We start from the raw sequence: 16350 nt of genomic DNA on the forward strand, positions 1-16350 counted from the left end.
TACTGAGACAACATTAGCAATTCAGTCATGATTTATGGAACTCCTGTTACGTACAGGCATTGCACTTGGCAATGATGGTATAAAGATGAATTAGGCATAGCTCCTACCCTCAAGTAGCTTAAAAGATTAAAAAATATATCATTGCTAGGCCCTAGCTGGTGTGGCTCAGTTGGTTGGAGCGTTGTCCCATACACCAAAAGGTGGTGGGTTCGATTCCCTGTCAGGGCACATACCCAGGTTTCGGGTTCCATCCCCATGTGGGAGGCCACCAACTCATATCTCTCTCTCTCTCTCTCTCTCTTTCTCTCTCTTGCCTTTCCTCTCTCTAAAAATGAATAAATTGTTTTTAATCTTGAAAATAAAACTCAATAAAAAACATAAAATTGTTATCAGAAGCTATTAAGAAATTTGGTTAAGATTCTTCTTGTATGATATTTACCAACCTGTCATCTTAACCAGTTTCTATTTTATTATGTGAATATAAAAATAAGCTGTAAAGTGTATAAAATAAGATGGGTACATACAGGCTTGTGCTAATTTTGCCGTTTCCTTTGTAAATGCTAGACTCGGTATGTTAGGATAGATGGAAGTGTTCCGTCTTCAGAAAGAATACATCTGGTTAATCAATTTCAAAAGGATCCTGAGACCCGTGTGGCTATCCTAAGCATTCAGGCTGCTGGTCAGGTAAGAAATTTCTGGCCTCAACTTGATAATAAAATGTCTTTGAAATCATAAAAAGGCCATTACTTATAGTGATAACTTTATATCTGGTATCTAGTGTGATCAATGCTCATTCTATGTTGGAGAGTGCTGGAAAGTATAATAGGAGACCTCAACACCACTGACTGAAATCTTCCTAAATTTTAAAGGAAAGAATTTTCTAGAAGAATATAGAACATTTGATTGTAATATTATTTCATGACTGTTTTTCCTTCCTTTGAATTTACCTGGAATTTTTCCATCCCTTTCTTATAGAATTTATCTTACTTGGTTATTTCCCTCCGAGTCCATAAGGTAAAATGGCCTGAGGAATAAGAACTCTGTTTCTGAGAACTTTGTATGGCGTGCCCCTGGTTTGGTCCTTAGAATTACATTTGGCACCCGATTAGCGTGGCTCAGTGGTTGAGCGTCAACCTATGAACCAGGAGGTCAAGGTTTTATTTCCAGTCAGGGCACATGCCCAGGTTATTGGCTCGATCTCCAATGGGGGGGCATGCAGGAGGCAGCCAATCAATGATTTTCTCTCCTCATTGATGGTACTATCTCTCTCTCCCTCTCCCTTCCTCTCTGAAATCAATATATATATATATGTATATATATATTAAGAATTATGTTTGCCTGCAAATAAATGGATACCCTTACTAAAAAAGACTTAAATGCCTTGTTCTCTCATGTAGACAGTCCCAGGCTAGCATGGCTTTCTTCTTCACCACCCATAGCAGGTCTCCCTTTCCTAAGAGGGCTGCTCGAGCTTCTGCAGAGCTGCCATCCAGACAGCTGGCTGGAGAGAGGCATGCTACCTCTCACCAGCCTGTGGTCAGTCCCATGGCCGCAACTAGCCACTGAAAGGCAGGCTGGGAAAAGAGGCCTTTTTTCCAGGTGCTAAAAGTCAGGTGTTCCTTTGCAAAGGAATAAGACAAGAATAGGTACTGGGGAAGGCAGTAGCAGTCTCTGCCGCACTGTAGAAGAGGGGAGCCTTCTGGATTTTTTTTTTCTACTAATATTCTGAAATACTTCAATATAAATGTCTAAGCCACGATATTTAACATCTGGAAAAGTAATTGAATAAATAGCTGTGTGTCCAGTCTGGTGTATGCCTATCTGGCATCTTCCGTGGACTTGAATCTGAACCAGAGCCAAAGATCTGCTTTGACCCAGCAAATGTGTGTATATAAAATTGTATATACAGAGAAACTCCATGAGGATTTACCCAGATGGTTCTAGAACTCACTAGGAATTCTAACCCAAAGGATGATTGTCTCAACACTTCCATGATCATGTTGGATTAAATTTCCAGTAATCTGAGTTTTCTATGTTAGAATATTCCAGACATAAAAAATATCACCAAAAAGCTTAAAATTAGAAATGGAGTGCTCGTAGTATAGGAGAAGCAATGTAGGCAGAGCCAGGCAGGATAGCTTAGGAGTGGCCTGAGAAAAGACTGAGTTCAGATTGCACAGCGCACTTACATGATATTCTAGGCCAGTGGTTCTCAACCTTCCTAATGCTGCGACCCTTTAATACAGTTCCTCATGTTGTGGTGACCCCCAATTTCATTGTTACAAATTGAACATAATTAAAGCATAGTGATTAATCACAAAAACAATGTGTAATTATATATGTGTTTTCCGATGGTCTTAGGCGACCCCTGTGAAAGGGTCGTTCGACCCCCAAAGGGGTCGCGACCCACAAGTTGAGAACCACTGTTCTAGGCTGTATTCCTGAAGACCTTGCATCATTCAAAACTCGTGTACGTGGACACGGTATCTTCATAGAAAGAAAGGAAAGTAGAAAGAGAATTGCTCTCGGGTGTGTGAATCTTCCCTTGTAGTTTAGAAGTGTCTTAGAAGGATGCTGAGCCTGCCAGCATGCTCCTCCTTCATTTTCATAAGGTCACGTGACACTTTGTACGTGTTTAAAGGTGTCCCTCTTTAAATACGACTTCTTATTTTTCGACATCATCTCTAATATTTTGTGGCATTCCCTGGCCTAAACAGCAGCACAGGCTAGCATGGTGGTAGTTTGGCTCTCTCCATATTTTTATTACTTCTAACTTCTGTTCCATAGTGATTGATCCTCAGTGAATTTTTCGGCTTGAGAACTAATGCCGCCGTTGAATGAAGGTTAGAATGATGTTGTTATGAGATATAAAAATAGTTTAAGTTAAAATCACATGTCAAAATAACAATACAGCAGTCATAAGCGTCCCTCCCTCCAAGCTCCAGTGCATGTGAGCATCGGCATGGATTGGATATCACTCTCAAAGGACGGCCGGGGTTTCTGTCGACCACCCGCCTGTGGCAGTAGCATAAGCAGGGGTCGCAGTTCACGCAGCCTGCCAACTCTAACATCATGCATTTTTAACTCACTTTTAGTTTGAGGAGATTTGTTTATGTCACGTATTATCTATAAAACAAGACAGTTAATAGTTTTAATGTTGCACTATTTCAAACTGATGTAAAGTGCAATTGCATAAAAAATGAAATGGTGTTATATATATTGAGATACAAGCTAGTAGACTTCAGAGCCTTTGGAATGTAACATAAGAAATGTCACAGGAAGAGAACAGTACGACTGGAGCCATGATTTTCTTGCTTTATAGAACAGCAGTATGAATTAAATGAACAGAGGATGTCATTTCTTTCTCCTAGTTGCTATGGATACCATGTGTTAGAAATTATCTTCTCATTTATAATGTATTTTATTAGATTTTACAGTGGTAATGTGAATCCATTACTCATCAGACGATAAAGTAATTCTGTGTGTGTGTGTCCACCAAGCTGACTTTTGAAATATGGAAATACATTTTGAATGTGTGTTTTGTAGTTCACCTGGCTGTCTTGCAGTAAGCAGTCTTCATCTGCCTTTCATGAATTATATTTTCTTAATTTGGCTTAGTATGAAAACTGATCTGTTTTTAAGTCTTCCGCGTTCTCTTCTCCATTTAATATGTTCAAAAGACTATTACACATGACTCTATTTTATATTCTCAGTTTAGTTACATCTTGGTTTCTTCACTTTATTTTGCTAAGGGTTTGACATTTACTGCTGCCACTCACGTTGTATTTGCTGAGTTGTACTGGGACCCTGGGCACATAAAGCAAGCAGAAGACCGTGCTCACCGAATTGGCCAGTGCAGTTCTGTGAATATTCACTACCTCATTGCAAATGGGACTCTGGACACCCTCATGTGGGGAATGTTGAATCGCAAGGTAAGGCTTGAGTTTAAACCAGGTTCCCGCTTACGGTTACCCATAGTCTACATGAGTGAAGAGGATGCGTTTTAGTGTTTTCAGGCAAAGGATACCTAAGTACACCAAGATACTGATGATAATAGAAAAGGTAGTACCGTACCTGCTATCCTTTGTAATAGAGACAGGCATGAATTTACGTGTATTCCTATTGTATTCACGCCCTTCTACCACTTTAGAGGCTAGAGGAGAGGGATAGCTAGCAAGGAACCATAATGCTTTCAAGCACCAAGTCTTTTTCGTAAGTAAAGAATAAACCCTTTCTCTGAAGGATTCTTGAATCCAGAGCTAATATTGGATAGAGGACACCCTGCACCCAGACTCTAGAAAAGATAGGAAGGTCATTGCTTGCTCTGTCCCCTGAGCTGTCTCTTATCCCAATCTTGCGGAATGTTTATAGAAAGGATTTGACTAAAGATAGTTTTCAAGCACTGAGTATAGATATTCAAAATGGCCATTCATATGTAGGTTCAAAAGTTTATAAATATTAAAATAAAAGTTTTTATGAGAAAAGCCAATAGGATAATTTGTCTAGTGAAACCTAGTAATTTGGTTGTGATTTTGAATAATTATATGACTACAGCACATGATATGTTGAAGCAATATGATTTTCTTTAATGGATTGCGATTCAAATGCAAAATCAAGATATTGCTTAGCAAATATCAGCAGTGAGGCGAATGTTACGAAGGTCACTGCTTCTCCCTCCTACAGGCGCAGGTCACCGGGAGCACATTGAACGGTAGGAAGGAGCGACTTCAGGCTGAGGAAGGGGAGAAGGAAAAATGGGATTTCCTGCAGTTTGCTGAAGCTTGGACTCCCAATGAGAGTTCGGAGGAGCTCAGGGATGAAGTTTTGTTCACTCATGTAAGACGATTATATGACTTATCCTTTTCTATTTTTTAATATCCTGAAACTATAACTTTATTGTATATTGTTTTAAATAGCAATCTTCAGTTATTTGTGCTATTGAAAGCTAGCCTCCACATAAAGCTGAAAAATTGCTTAGATTAGAACCAAAAAATAACAGATGGAAGGAGGCTGCAGCCATGGCTTGTATCTTCCAACAGTTAATATCAGTGCCTCACTGTTCAGTTCCTTAGAAAAACAAGTTAAGTAGAATCCAACTTCAGAGGAAAATACAGGAGGCTATCTTTATGACCCTGAGGGTTGGGAAAGATGTATTAAATTTGCCACAAAAATGTAACATAAGCAATTTACAGACCCCTTTGGGGGCAATATGGTATGAGAATTATAGGAGTTTAATTTTAATTTTTGGAAGAATTGATCAGAAATTATAAGAGTAAAATTAAAATCTATACATGTTTTTTCAAAGTGCAAATTTAAAAATTTAATATAAAGCTTAGTTCCATAAAAACATAATATTTTTATGTATCTTATTTGCAGGATTAGGTTTTTTTTCTAGGATGCTAGAATGCCATTCTGTCAAATGTTGCTAAAAAAAAAAAAAAAAGAATCCTTTATATAAGAATTTTATATATATATATGTATATATATTTATACACACACACATAGATATAAAGATATGTATTTTTTTAAATTAATTTCATAGAGTAAGGGAGAGAGAGAGAGAAATAGAAACATCAATGATGAGGGAGAATCATTGATTGGTTGCCTCCTGCACGCTCCCCTCTGGGGATCGAGCCCGCAACTCAGGCATATGCCTTTGACCGGAATTGAACCTGGGACCCTTTGATCCTCAGGTTGATGCTTTATCTACTGAGCCAAACCAGCTAGGACTGTAAGAATTTTTTTTAATTAAACAACTCCTTTTAGTAGTGTTTATTACATTATATTTTGGTCAATTAAAAACCAGGTATTCTAAGTATTGAAAAAATATATAATTCAAACTATAAAAATATAACTATTATTTGTAGTTGTCCTTTCTCTAAAATATCCTAATTATTGAAATATGTTTAAAGTTCATTTCTATGACAAGTATTAAGAATTTGACATTTAGTCCTTATTTGCAGACGACATGATATTATACATACAAAACCCCAGAGACTCCATCCAAAAGCTACTAGACTTAATACATGAATTTGGCAATGTAGCAGGATACAAAATTAACCCCAAGAAATCTGAGGCATTTCTATACACCAGTAGTGAACTTTCAGAAAGAGAGATTATAAAAGCAATCCCGTTTACCATTGCACCAAAAAAATTAAGCTACCTAGGAATCAACTTAACTAAAGAGGTAAAAGACCTCTACTCAGAAAACTACAGGACGTTGAAAAAAGATATAGAGGAAGACATAAACAGATGGAAGAACATACCGTGTTCCTGGATTGGTAGAATCAACATCATTAAAATGTCCATACTACCCAAAGCAATCTATAAATTCAACGCACTTCCCATTAAAATACCAACGGCATACTTCAGAGATCTAGAACGAACTCTCCAAAAATTCATCTGGAATAAAAAAAGACCCCGAATAGCTGCAGCAATCCTGAAAAAGAACAAAGTAGGTGGGATCTCAATACCAGATATCAAGTTGTATTACAAAGCCACTGTTCTCAAAACTGCCTGGTACTGGCACAAGAATAGGCATATAGATCAATGGAATAGAATAGAGAGCCCAGAAATCGGCCCGAACCAATATGCTCAATTAATATTTGACAAAGGAGGCAAGAACATACAATGGAGCCAAGATAGTCTCTTCAATAAATGGTGTTGGGAAAATTGGACAGATATATGCAAGAAAATGAAACTAGACCACCAACTTACACCATACACAAAAATAAACTCAAAATGGATAAAGGACTTAAATGTACGACAGGAAACCATAAAAATTCTAGAAGAATCCAAAGGCAACAAAATCTCAGACATATGCCGAAGCAATTTCTTCACTGACACAGCTCCTAGGGCACTTGAAACTAAAGAGAAAATAAACAAATGGGACTTCATCAAAATAAAAAGCTTCTGCACAGCAAAAGAAACCATCAACAAAACAACAAGAAAACCCACTGTGTGGGAAAACATATTTGCCAATGTCATATCTGATAAGGGCCTAATCTCCAAAATTTATAGGGAACTCATACAACTCAACAAAAGGAAGATAAACAATCCAATCAAAAAGTGGGCAAAGGACCTAAATAGACACCTTTCAAAAGAGGACATTCAGAAAGCCAAGAGACATATGAAAACATGCTCAAAGTCACTAATCATCCGAGAGATGCAAATCAAAACAACAATGAGGTATCATCTCACACCTGTCAGACTGGCTATCATCAACAAATCAACAAACGACAAGTGCTGGAGAGGATGTGGAGAAAAAGGATCACTTGTGCACTGCTGGTGGGAATGCAGACTGGTGCAGCCACTATGGAAGACAGTATGGAGTTTCCTTAAAAAACTGAAAATGGAACTCCCATTTGACCCTGTGATCCCACTTCTAGGAATATATCCCAAGAAACCAGAAACACCAATCAGAAAGGATATATGCACCCCTATGTTCATAGCAGCACAATTCACCATAGCTAAGATCTGGAAACAGCCTAAGTGCCCATCAGTAGATGAATGGATTAGAAAACTTTGGTACATCTACACGATGGAATACTATGCTGCTGTAAAAAGGAAGGAACTCTTACCATTTGCAACGTCATGGATGGAACTGGAGAGCATTATGCTAAGTGAAATAAGCCAGTCAATGAAGGAAAAATACCACATGATCTCACTCATTCATGGATAATAGAGACCATTATAAACTTTTGAACAATAATAGATACAGAGGCAGAGCAGCCTCAAACAGATTGTCAAACTGCAGCAGGAAGGCAGGGGAGGGTTGGGGGGCAGGAGGTAGGGGGGTAAGAGATCAACTAAAGGACTTGTATGCATGCATATAAGCATAACCAATGGACATAAGACACTGGGGGATAGGGGAGGCTAGGGGACTGTCTAGGGCGGGGTGATAAAATGGACACATATGTAATACCCTTTGTAATACTTTAAGCAATAAAAAAAAAAAAAAAAATGGCTGAAAAAAAAAAAAAAGAATTTGACATTTAACACACATATTACATGTTTATTGAGTTCATGTGTATCCGAAGATAAATATATATCTTTGTATACAGTTGAAGATACCCAGTCACCCTGACGGAAGCTTGCTTTCCTGAGTTAGGTGCTTGTCTCTCATAGGTTACTGTTCCCTCGCACAGGTTTTCCAGTGCCCGGCTTTATGCACATGTGGTATCGTAGAGCGTTCTGCCCACATACCTGCAGGCTTGCTTTCCACTGTTTCAGTTACCCATGGTCAAGAGTTGTCCAAAAGCATTAAATGGAAAATTGCAAAAGTAGACACTTCCTAAGTGTTAAGTTGTGCCACCGTTCTGAGTAGCGGAGAAATCCCCTGCCATTCGGCTCCAGTCCACCAGGACATCAATCATCCCTTTGTCTCCACGTTGTATATGCCCCGCCCGTTAGTTACTCTGTAGCCGTCAGGATTATCAGATTGGCTGTCCCAGTATTGCAGCGCTTGTGTTCAAGTCACCCTTATTTTACCTAATAATGGCCCCAGAGCACAAGAGCAGCGATGCCAGCCATTCAGATATGCCAAAGAGGAGCCAGAAAGTGCTTCCTTTACGTGAAAAGGTGTGTGTAGAAAATCATAGTGCGTAGAGGGCTTGTCGCTGTCCTCGGTTCCAGGCATCCACTGGGCATCTTGGAACGTGTCCCCGTGGATAAGGGAGGGTGTGTGTGAATCGGAACCTTATAACAGGCCATTTGTCTTGCTTTATATTTGTTTGGTTTTTCGGGCCCGCATGTGAAATGTGCTTGAATGACTTTAGGTGGGAATGCCACATAGCACTTCTCTTTACATCCTCCCGCTTCATGCATTTTTAAGAAATGTTCAATTTGTTGAAAGGTCCTAAAAAAATTTAGTCTACTGACAAACATATTTTTCTTCTGAATGTTGCCAAAATCAGCATTTCCTATGGGAATTTTTCTATTTATACGGATTTCTGTCTGATCCTTCTAAAATTTTTTCCTACATTTGGCATTTTAGGCTATTTCTACTTTTGTTAATTAAGCTTTGCCAAATTAACTAAATTTGTCAATTGTCATTAAAAAACAAACAAACACGTGTTTAACTGGAAAGTTTGTAACAGTTCTAATTAGATGGCTTTGAACAGCTTGTGACTGTTTTGGCGGTGTCAGCATTTTAAGGAATGTTAGTTTTATCTCCGCTCCAGCGCTCCAAGGCTGCGGCAGGAGGTCGGAGCTGGGGCAGAGAACAGGGGCCTTTCCCTGCGAAGGACAGACTGCGTGTGTTAGCGCACCGCTCAGCTCCGCCTCAGCCCTGGAGAAGGGGAGGGAGAGGAGCTCCCCGGGAGAAGACCAGGAGCAGAGGGTGAGCCTGAAGGGCAAAGAGGATAAACCGGGGCAGGAAGAGAGCCAGGAGGCTCGAGTCCCCCGGGTTCCCAGCTCCCAGTCTTCTTACCCCTGCCAGCCCAACACATTCAAAAGACTGTGAAGTCTATGAGTGATTTTCGGAAAACCAATAAATACGGTCGGTGTGACAGATTGGTCTTCAGGGAACTGACCTAGAGCCTAACTTTAGTATGATGAGGGGCCCAGGGGACAAGAGGCCTGTGGTTAGGAAGAAGAGGAGGAGGGAAAGGAGAGAAAATTTTTGTGGATAGAATTTTTCTACTCATCTTTATATTTCCTGCATTCTTTCTCCCCTGGTGTTCACTGCCCTTCAGAATGGTATCATCTCTATCTCCCTCCTCTCTTCATCAGAATCCTCTTTCTGTTACATAACCCAGCTATTAGGATGAAAAGATCTGTGGAATCAGGATGGTGTTCTACCAGCATATACCAGAAGTGGGCTGGTTGTTAAATATCAAATATTTGGGTGATGGTTGGTAACTAGCCACTTCCTCAGGCCCCTCCTGTGTGTGGGCCCTCACCTCACCACGGGGTCTCAGGGACCTCTGTGACCCGGCAGCACGGGGCCCCTCGGGCTCTGCTTTGACCCAATACTGGTCACCGCCCCTACTATAGCTGCTGTTAAACATTTAAATAATCACCTGCATGGCATTAATCCACACAAGTGTATGAGTCACAATTCTTCACCCATCCTAGAGAGATTTACATTTTTAAGACATTATTTGTTAACCCAAATGAAACTCGAATTTAAGTCCAACTCAGACGAGAGCGAACATCCCAGGACCACGGGGAAGGGCACCTTTGCGCAGCCCAGGTGGCTGTCTCCTCAGGAGTTGTCCTTCCACCAGGGTCGCTGCCTCAGCCCGGGTCTGTTTTCTCAAGCTCGTTCATTTCTTCTCGTCTGAATGCACACGGCTTCTAATTCTCTTTTGGCTTTGAGATGCTTTCATTTTCCTACATTGGCTTTCACTGAATGATAAAGTAGGTTGTCTCCAGATGGAAAGAGAGAAATGTGGACTCTATTAGTCCATGTTGTCATTTCCAAATAATTGAAGGCTGCTTCATTTTTGCCACCATCATCTGAGGGATATTCCTTCCTTTAGCTATAGCTGTGGTAAACTGGGCCCTTCTCCTGCCCTCTTCAGGGACCTTTCCATCCTCTTTTGGCCCTTAATGGGTAATCAGCATCATCATTTATTCAGCCATTGTGTTCCTAGATCACTAGATGGCTTCCAAGGTCCTTTCTAAGTATATAACTTATACTCCATAGTATAATAAAGTATCCAAAGAGAAGCTTGGTGCATAAGTGATTCACCGTTGAGCAAAATAAAGGACTGATTTAGCAAGTCCAGCTCCTGCTGAGGACAAGTCTTCCTTCTGCCTGATTTCTCTTTCTCAGATCTCAGTGAGCCAGAGCTGCTTCCCTCTGGTCCTTCAGACAGCAGTTCTCTTCCACATGGGAGCAGATTTCCAGATAGCTCCCAAGTCCCCACTCCTGCACTCTCTGCGCTCCTTGCCAGTTGTCTTCACTTAGTGGCTCTTAGCTCAGTGTCTCCCAGGTTTCCTCTATCATTGGCCTCTTCCTGGCTGTCTGGCCTTCCTTACCTCCCCAGGGCTCATGTCTCTGCCCTGGCTCATAGCACTGCCCTTTCTGTCATGACCAAGCTCCAGTCCCTGGCCTTTGTCCGCCGGGCCTTCTAGGGCATCCTTCACCCAAAGCAGATTTACCTTTCAGACACCACATTGGCATTGGGAACAGTGGATGGCTGCCCTGGCTGGTTTGGCTCAGTGGCGAGAGCATCAGCCTGCGGACTGAAAGATTCCGGGTTCGATTCCGGTCAAGGGCACATGCCCGGGTTGTGGGCTCGGTCCCCAATGAGGGGCGTGCAGGAGGCAGCTGATCAGTGATTTTCTCTCATCATTGATGTTTCTGTCTCTCTTTCCCCCTCCCTTCTTCTCTGAAATCAATATAGAAATATATATTAAGAAAAAAGAACATGGGATGGTTGCTGGTTTGCTGCAAAAATAGTGTATGTAGCTGGAAAGGAGAGCTCTCCAGCACAACTGTGAAATTTCAAAGTATGCCCTCAAAATTCATAAACTGCATATTTATTAAATTCCAACATTGTGTGAAATATTTGTTTTCTTGTGGGCTAAAAAGTACAAATAAGAATCTGTCACAAATATATAAGAAATAATAGCCTTGTTTCCCACATCATGTCTCATTGAAAAAATGGTAACAGCAGGAAGTAAGTTGACGCAGAAACTGTGGCATTGGTGAAGTCTGAATTTGTCTCATCCAAGCCTCTTGTTTCTGAATATGCTAAAGGCCTGGTTTCTTGAAGCGAACACACCTCACATTTGATATTTATTTAATATGTATTTTAGAATTCAAACCACTCTGTAAACGTTATTAACTAGTCTGCATAATAGCCTAATGATAAGAATCAGAGGCAGCCTCATTGTCATGGAGACATTCAGATATCTCTGTCATCACTTACATCACAAAGTGCTATTACTAGGCAGTTGTCTTGTTTGCCTCTGTGACTTCAAGTCACTCCGTAATAATAATTAACAGGTAGTTGTAATCATAATAATTAACCGAGTGGTTATTCCATGCAGTCACAGTGCTACACCATGAGGCAGATACTGTTAACACGTCCCACTAATGCTCAGAAAGGTTAAGTTGGCTGCCACAGTCAGTATGTGCAGAGCTGGGATTGAGCCCATGCCTCTCTGCTCTAAACTCTACTTTCATTTCCTTGCCAAACTATACTAGAGGCATTAGAACCATTGTACTGTAGACCCTCGATTACTTGTGGAATGCATAGGACATGAAACACTTCATTTTGGCTTAGCCAGTGTATATGGAATGTGTACTACACATAATACATTCAAAGATAATTCATTATATATAAAACTAGAAATCCGGTGCACAAAAATTTGTGCACTGGGGTGGGGGGTTCCCTCAGCCCGGCCTGTGCCCTCTCGCAGTCTGGGACCCCTCAGGAGATAACGACCTGCTGGCTTAGGCCTGCTCCCGGGTGGCAGAGGGCAGGCCCAATCCCTAGGTGCAGCCCCTGGTCGGGCTCAGAGCAGGGCTGATTGGGGAGCTGGGGCGCTGCCCCCTGTCATGCACAGAGCAGGGCGGATTGGGAGGTTGCGATGCCACCCTCAGTCACGCTCAGGGTAGGGCTGATTGGGGGGTTGGGGGACTGCCCCCTGTCACACTCAAGGCAGGGTCGATGGGGAGGTTGCGGCACCATCCCCTGTCACGCACAGAGCAGGGCCAATCAGGGGGTTGGGGCGCTGCCCCCTGTCACTCACAGAGCAGGGCCCATCAGGGGGGTTGGGGCTCCATACCCTGTCACTCACAGAGCAAGGTCGATCAGGGGGTTGGGGAGCTCCCCCCTGTCACTCACAGAGTAGGGCCGATAGGGGAGTTGGGGCACTGCCCCCTGTCACACACAGAGCAGGGCCAATCAGGGGGTTGGGGCGCCGCACCCTGTCACACTCAGGGCAGGGCCGATGGGGAGGTTATGGCTCTACCCCGTCACACACAGAGCAGGGCCCGTGGCGGGTGGTTGGGGCGTTGCCCGCTATCACACACAGAGCAGGGCCGATCAGGGGGTTGGGGCACCACCACTGTCACATTCAGGGCAGGGCCGATGGGGAGGTTATGGCTCTACCCCGTCACACACAGAGCAGGGCCCGTGGAGGGTCACCGCACCCTGTCACACACAGAGCCGCAGGGCAATCAGGGGGTTGGGGAGCTCCCCCCTATCAGGCACAGAGCAGGGCTGATCAGGGGGTTGGGGCACCTTCCCCTGTCACAAGCAGAGCAGGGCGGATAGGGAGGTTGTGGCCCCGCCCCCTGTCACACACAGAGCTGCAGGGCGATCAGGGCATTTGGGCACTGCCCCCTGTCACACTGATCCCGTTGCCGGGAGGCATATAACCCTTTTACTATATAGGATAGAGGCCTGGTGCACGGGTGGGGCCGGCTGGTTTGCCCTGAAGGGTGTCCTGGATCAGGGTGGGGGTCCCCACTGGGGTGCCTGGCCAGCCTGGGTGAGGGGATGATGGCTGTTTGCAGCTGGTCACACACCCTTCAGGGTGGGGGTCCCTACTGGGGTGCCTGGCCAGTCTGGGTGAGGGGCTGAGGACTGTTTTCAGGCTGGCGGGTGACTGAAGCTCCCAACTGCTCCTTTTTTTCTTTTTTTTATTCTGGGCCAGTTTTAGGTCTGAGGCTCCAGCTCTTAGGCCTCCGCTGCTGAAAGCAGGTTTCTGTCCTTTGTTTACCTTCTGTATTTGAAACAATCTTGCGATCCTGCTGGCTGAAGCCAGGCGACTAAAGCAGGTTTCTGGGGTTTTGTTTAGCTTCTATATTTGTAACATAGTTGCTTAGAGTTGCAGCTCAGAGGCCGGCAGCAGCAGGCGGGGAACGTTGGGGTCCTCTGTCACTGAAGCAAGCAAGCCTCATGTTCGCTTTAAGCTGCCTGGCTGCCGGCCGCCATCTTGGCTGGCAGTTAATTTGCATATCGCCCTGATTATCCAATGGGAAGGGTAGCGGTCGTACGCTAATTACCATGCTTCTCTTTTATTAGATAGGATGTTTATATATAAATATTTATTAAGATTATGTGAAATGCAAATCAAAACCACAGCAAGATACCACTTCACACCCAGAAAGATGACAAAAATTAAAAAGTCAGACAGTAAGTGTTGGCAAAAATGTAGAGAAATTGGAGCACCCATCCATTACTGGTAGGAATGTAAAATGCAACCATTTTGAAAAACAATCTAGCAGTTCCTTAAACTAGTAAACATAGCAGTTCCACTTCCAGTGAAATTAAAAAATGTTCACACAAAAGCTTGTACTTGAATATCATAGCAGCATGATTCATAATAGCCAAAAAGTTAGACCAGTTCAAATGTTCATCAATTGATGAAAGAATAGTGCTGTATATCCACATGATGGACTATTACTCGGCCATGAAAAGAAACAAGGTACTGGCACATGGCTACAGTATAGAGGAACCTCTGAAATCATTATGCAAGTGAAAGGCCCCATATTGTCTGGTTCTGTTTATATGAATTAGCGCTATAGGCAGACCCACAGAGAAAGAGTAGAGTAGTGGGAGACAGGCCTTGGGGGCCGCGGGGAGGGACTGGCTGCTTCAGTGGCAAGGGGTTTCTTTGTGAGGGTGATGAAAATGTTTTCTAATTAAACAGTTGTGATAGTTGCCTAATTCTGAATATGCTAAAAAAAATCACTTGAATGGACACTTTAAAGGCGTGAATTTTATAATTAAACTATCTCATTGGAGCTCTTATTTGTAAAAGGATGTATGCTAGGTGCCAAGGTAAGGGAAACTGCTAGCTTTCCTTTGGAGCTTCCTCCAATTGAGAGAGAGTATTGTAGGCACGTCATTTTATGTAATGTGACAGATGTGAGAACAGATATGTGAGGCGGGCCCTGGGCACACAGGACGGAACAAATGGCTGCCCAGGGCAGTGGGAAGTTTTCCTTCGGAAGTGGATTCTGAGGATGAGCTCAGAGAGGGGTTCTAGCTCAGGCAGGGGGAGCCCCAAAAGCACCGTGACATGAACAGACGTCAGTGTTTCTGGGAACGCTATTCCTTGTGAACGTGCGGGCAGAGGGCACACGGGGAGGGAGTCACAGGAGAGGAAGCCGGAAACTGCAGTCAGGGGAAGCCACACGGGCCGTGCCCGGCAGTTGGACATTATCCCGGTAACAGCAGGGTCATTAGAGGTTTTTATTTTTTTTCCCCACTGATTTTTTTTTTTTTTTTTTTTAAGAATAGTTCATTGATTTTTAGAGGAAGAGTGAGAAAGGGAGAGGAGAGAATCATGGGTTGGCTGCCTCCTGCATGCTCCCTCCTAGGGATCAAGCCCACAACCCAGGCATGTGCCCTGACTAGGAATCTAACCAGCAATTTCTCAGCCCATAGGATGACACCCAACCAACTGAGCCACACCGGCCAGGGCTCATCAGAGGCCTTTAAGCAGATGAGTGTCGTGGTCAGATTTCCGTTTTCAAAAGGGGCAGTGTAGGAAATGAATCCTAAGAGGAGACAGGTTCTTGGAGGCAGTGGTACTTGGGGAACCGATTCTTTTCCTGCCTCCCTCCCATCCAGTTCCAGACCAGCCGCTCCCTCGCGGCTTTCTGCCCTGCCCCTGGAGGAGGAGCTGTTGGTCTGATTTTTCAGAGCCTGAGAACTTGGTTGGGCCACAGTTCAAAAGTTCAAAGCTAATGGGCTCCTGTCCTCCGCACCTGTGTGTCCACTGGCCCTGTCCGGCCCCACAGCCTTCTCCACTGCTGGATGTGGGGGGAATGGCGGGAAGTCTCACTGTGGCCTTCAGATGGTTTTTGTAATACACCTTGTACTGAAATTTTACTGTGGTGCTCTCAGGTACACGGGTCTATTGATAAAGCCAGTTCTTTCTTACTGGTAAGGTTATTACTAAATAGAAGTGTCCTTGTCAGGGATTCCCAAATGGGATTTGGGGTACTAAACATCCTGAACTCCTAACAGTGGCAGCGGTAATAGAGTGAAAGAGAAAAATTTCACGCCCACCAGGGGTAGAATCAATACAGGGAGGCCTGTGTGGCACCCTGGTTAATAGCATCGTGTTCAGGAAGGGAGAGGGGATTGAAACAGCCACGAGCAGAGGCATGTAGGCAGGTGAGGGGAGGGCCAGCTGGAGTGGTAGGAAGTGACCCAGTTCAGTCTACAGCGGGAGGATCCATAGCAGAGCCTTCAGGGCTCACCGGGTAAGCAGTGGAGCCAGGAGACCGAGGGCAGGAGAGGAGCTGGCTTACAGGTGGCGTGAGGAGTCCATGTGCGACCTTGAGTGTGAGGAGCCTCTGAAGCACCCAGCGGACGTCCAAGAGGCATATGGACGTCAGGCCTAGACCTTAGGGAGAGACTGTGGCCCGTGGGC

At 43.6% G+C, this 16350-nt stretch overlaps 1 protein-coding gene across 1 annotated transcript in view; it reads left to right on the forward strand.

The window, feature by feature from the left end:
• ZRANB3 (zinc finger RANBP2-type containing 3) overlaps nucleotides 1-16350 on the forward strand; it is a 235950-nt gene that overhangs the window by 180396 nt on the left and 39204 nt on the right. The window contains exons 10-12 of the mRNA XM_081096348.1: nucleotides 565-684; nucleotides 3753-3932; nucleotides 4684-4836. Coding sequence (XP_080952474.1) covers nucleotides 565-684; nucleotides 3753-3932; nucleotides 4684-4836 — 453 coding nt within the window. The remainder of the gene's footprint in view (nucleotides 1-564; nucleotides 685-3752; nucleotides 3933-4683; nucleotides 4837-16350) is intronic.

This window comes from Myotis nattereri, assembly GCF_964212035.1.
Source record: "Myotis nattereri genome assembly, chromosome: 7".
Classification (NCBI taxonomy): Eukaryota; Metazoa; Chordata; class Mammalia; order Chiroptera; family Vespertilionidae; genus Myotis; species Myotis nattereri.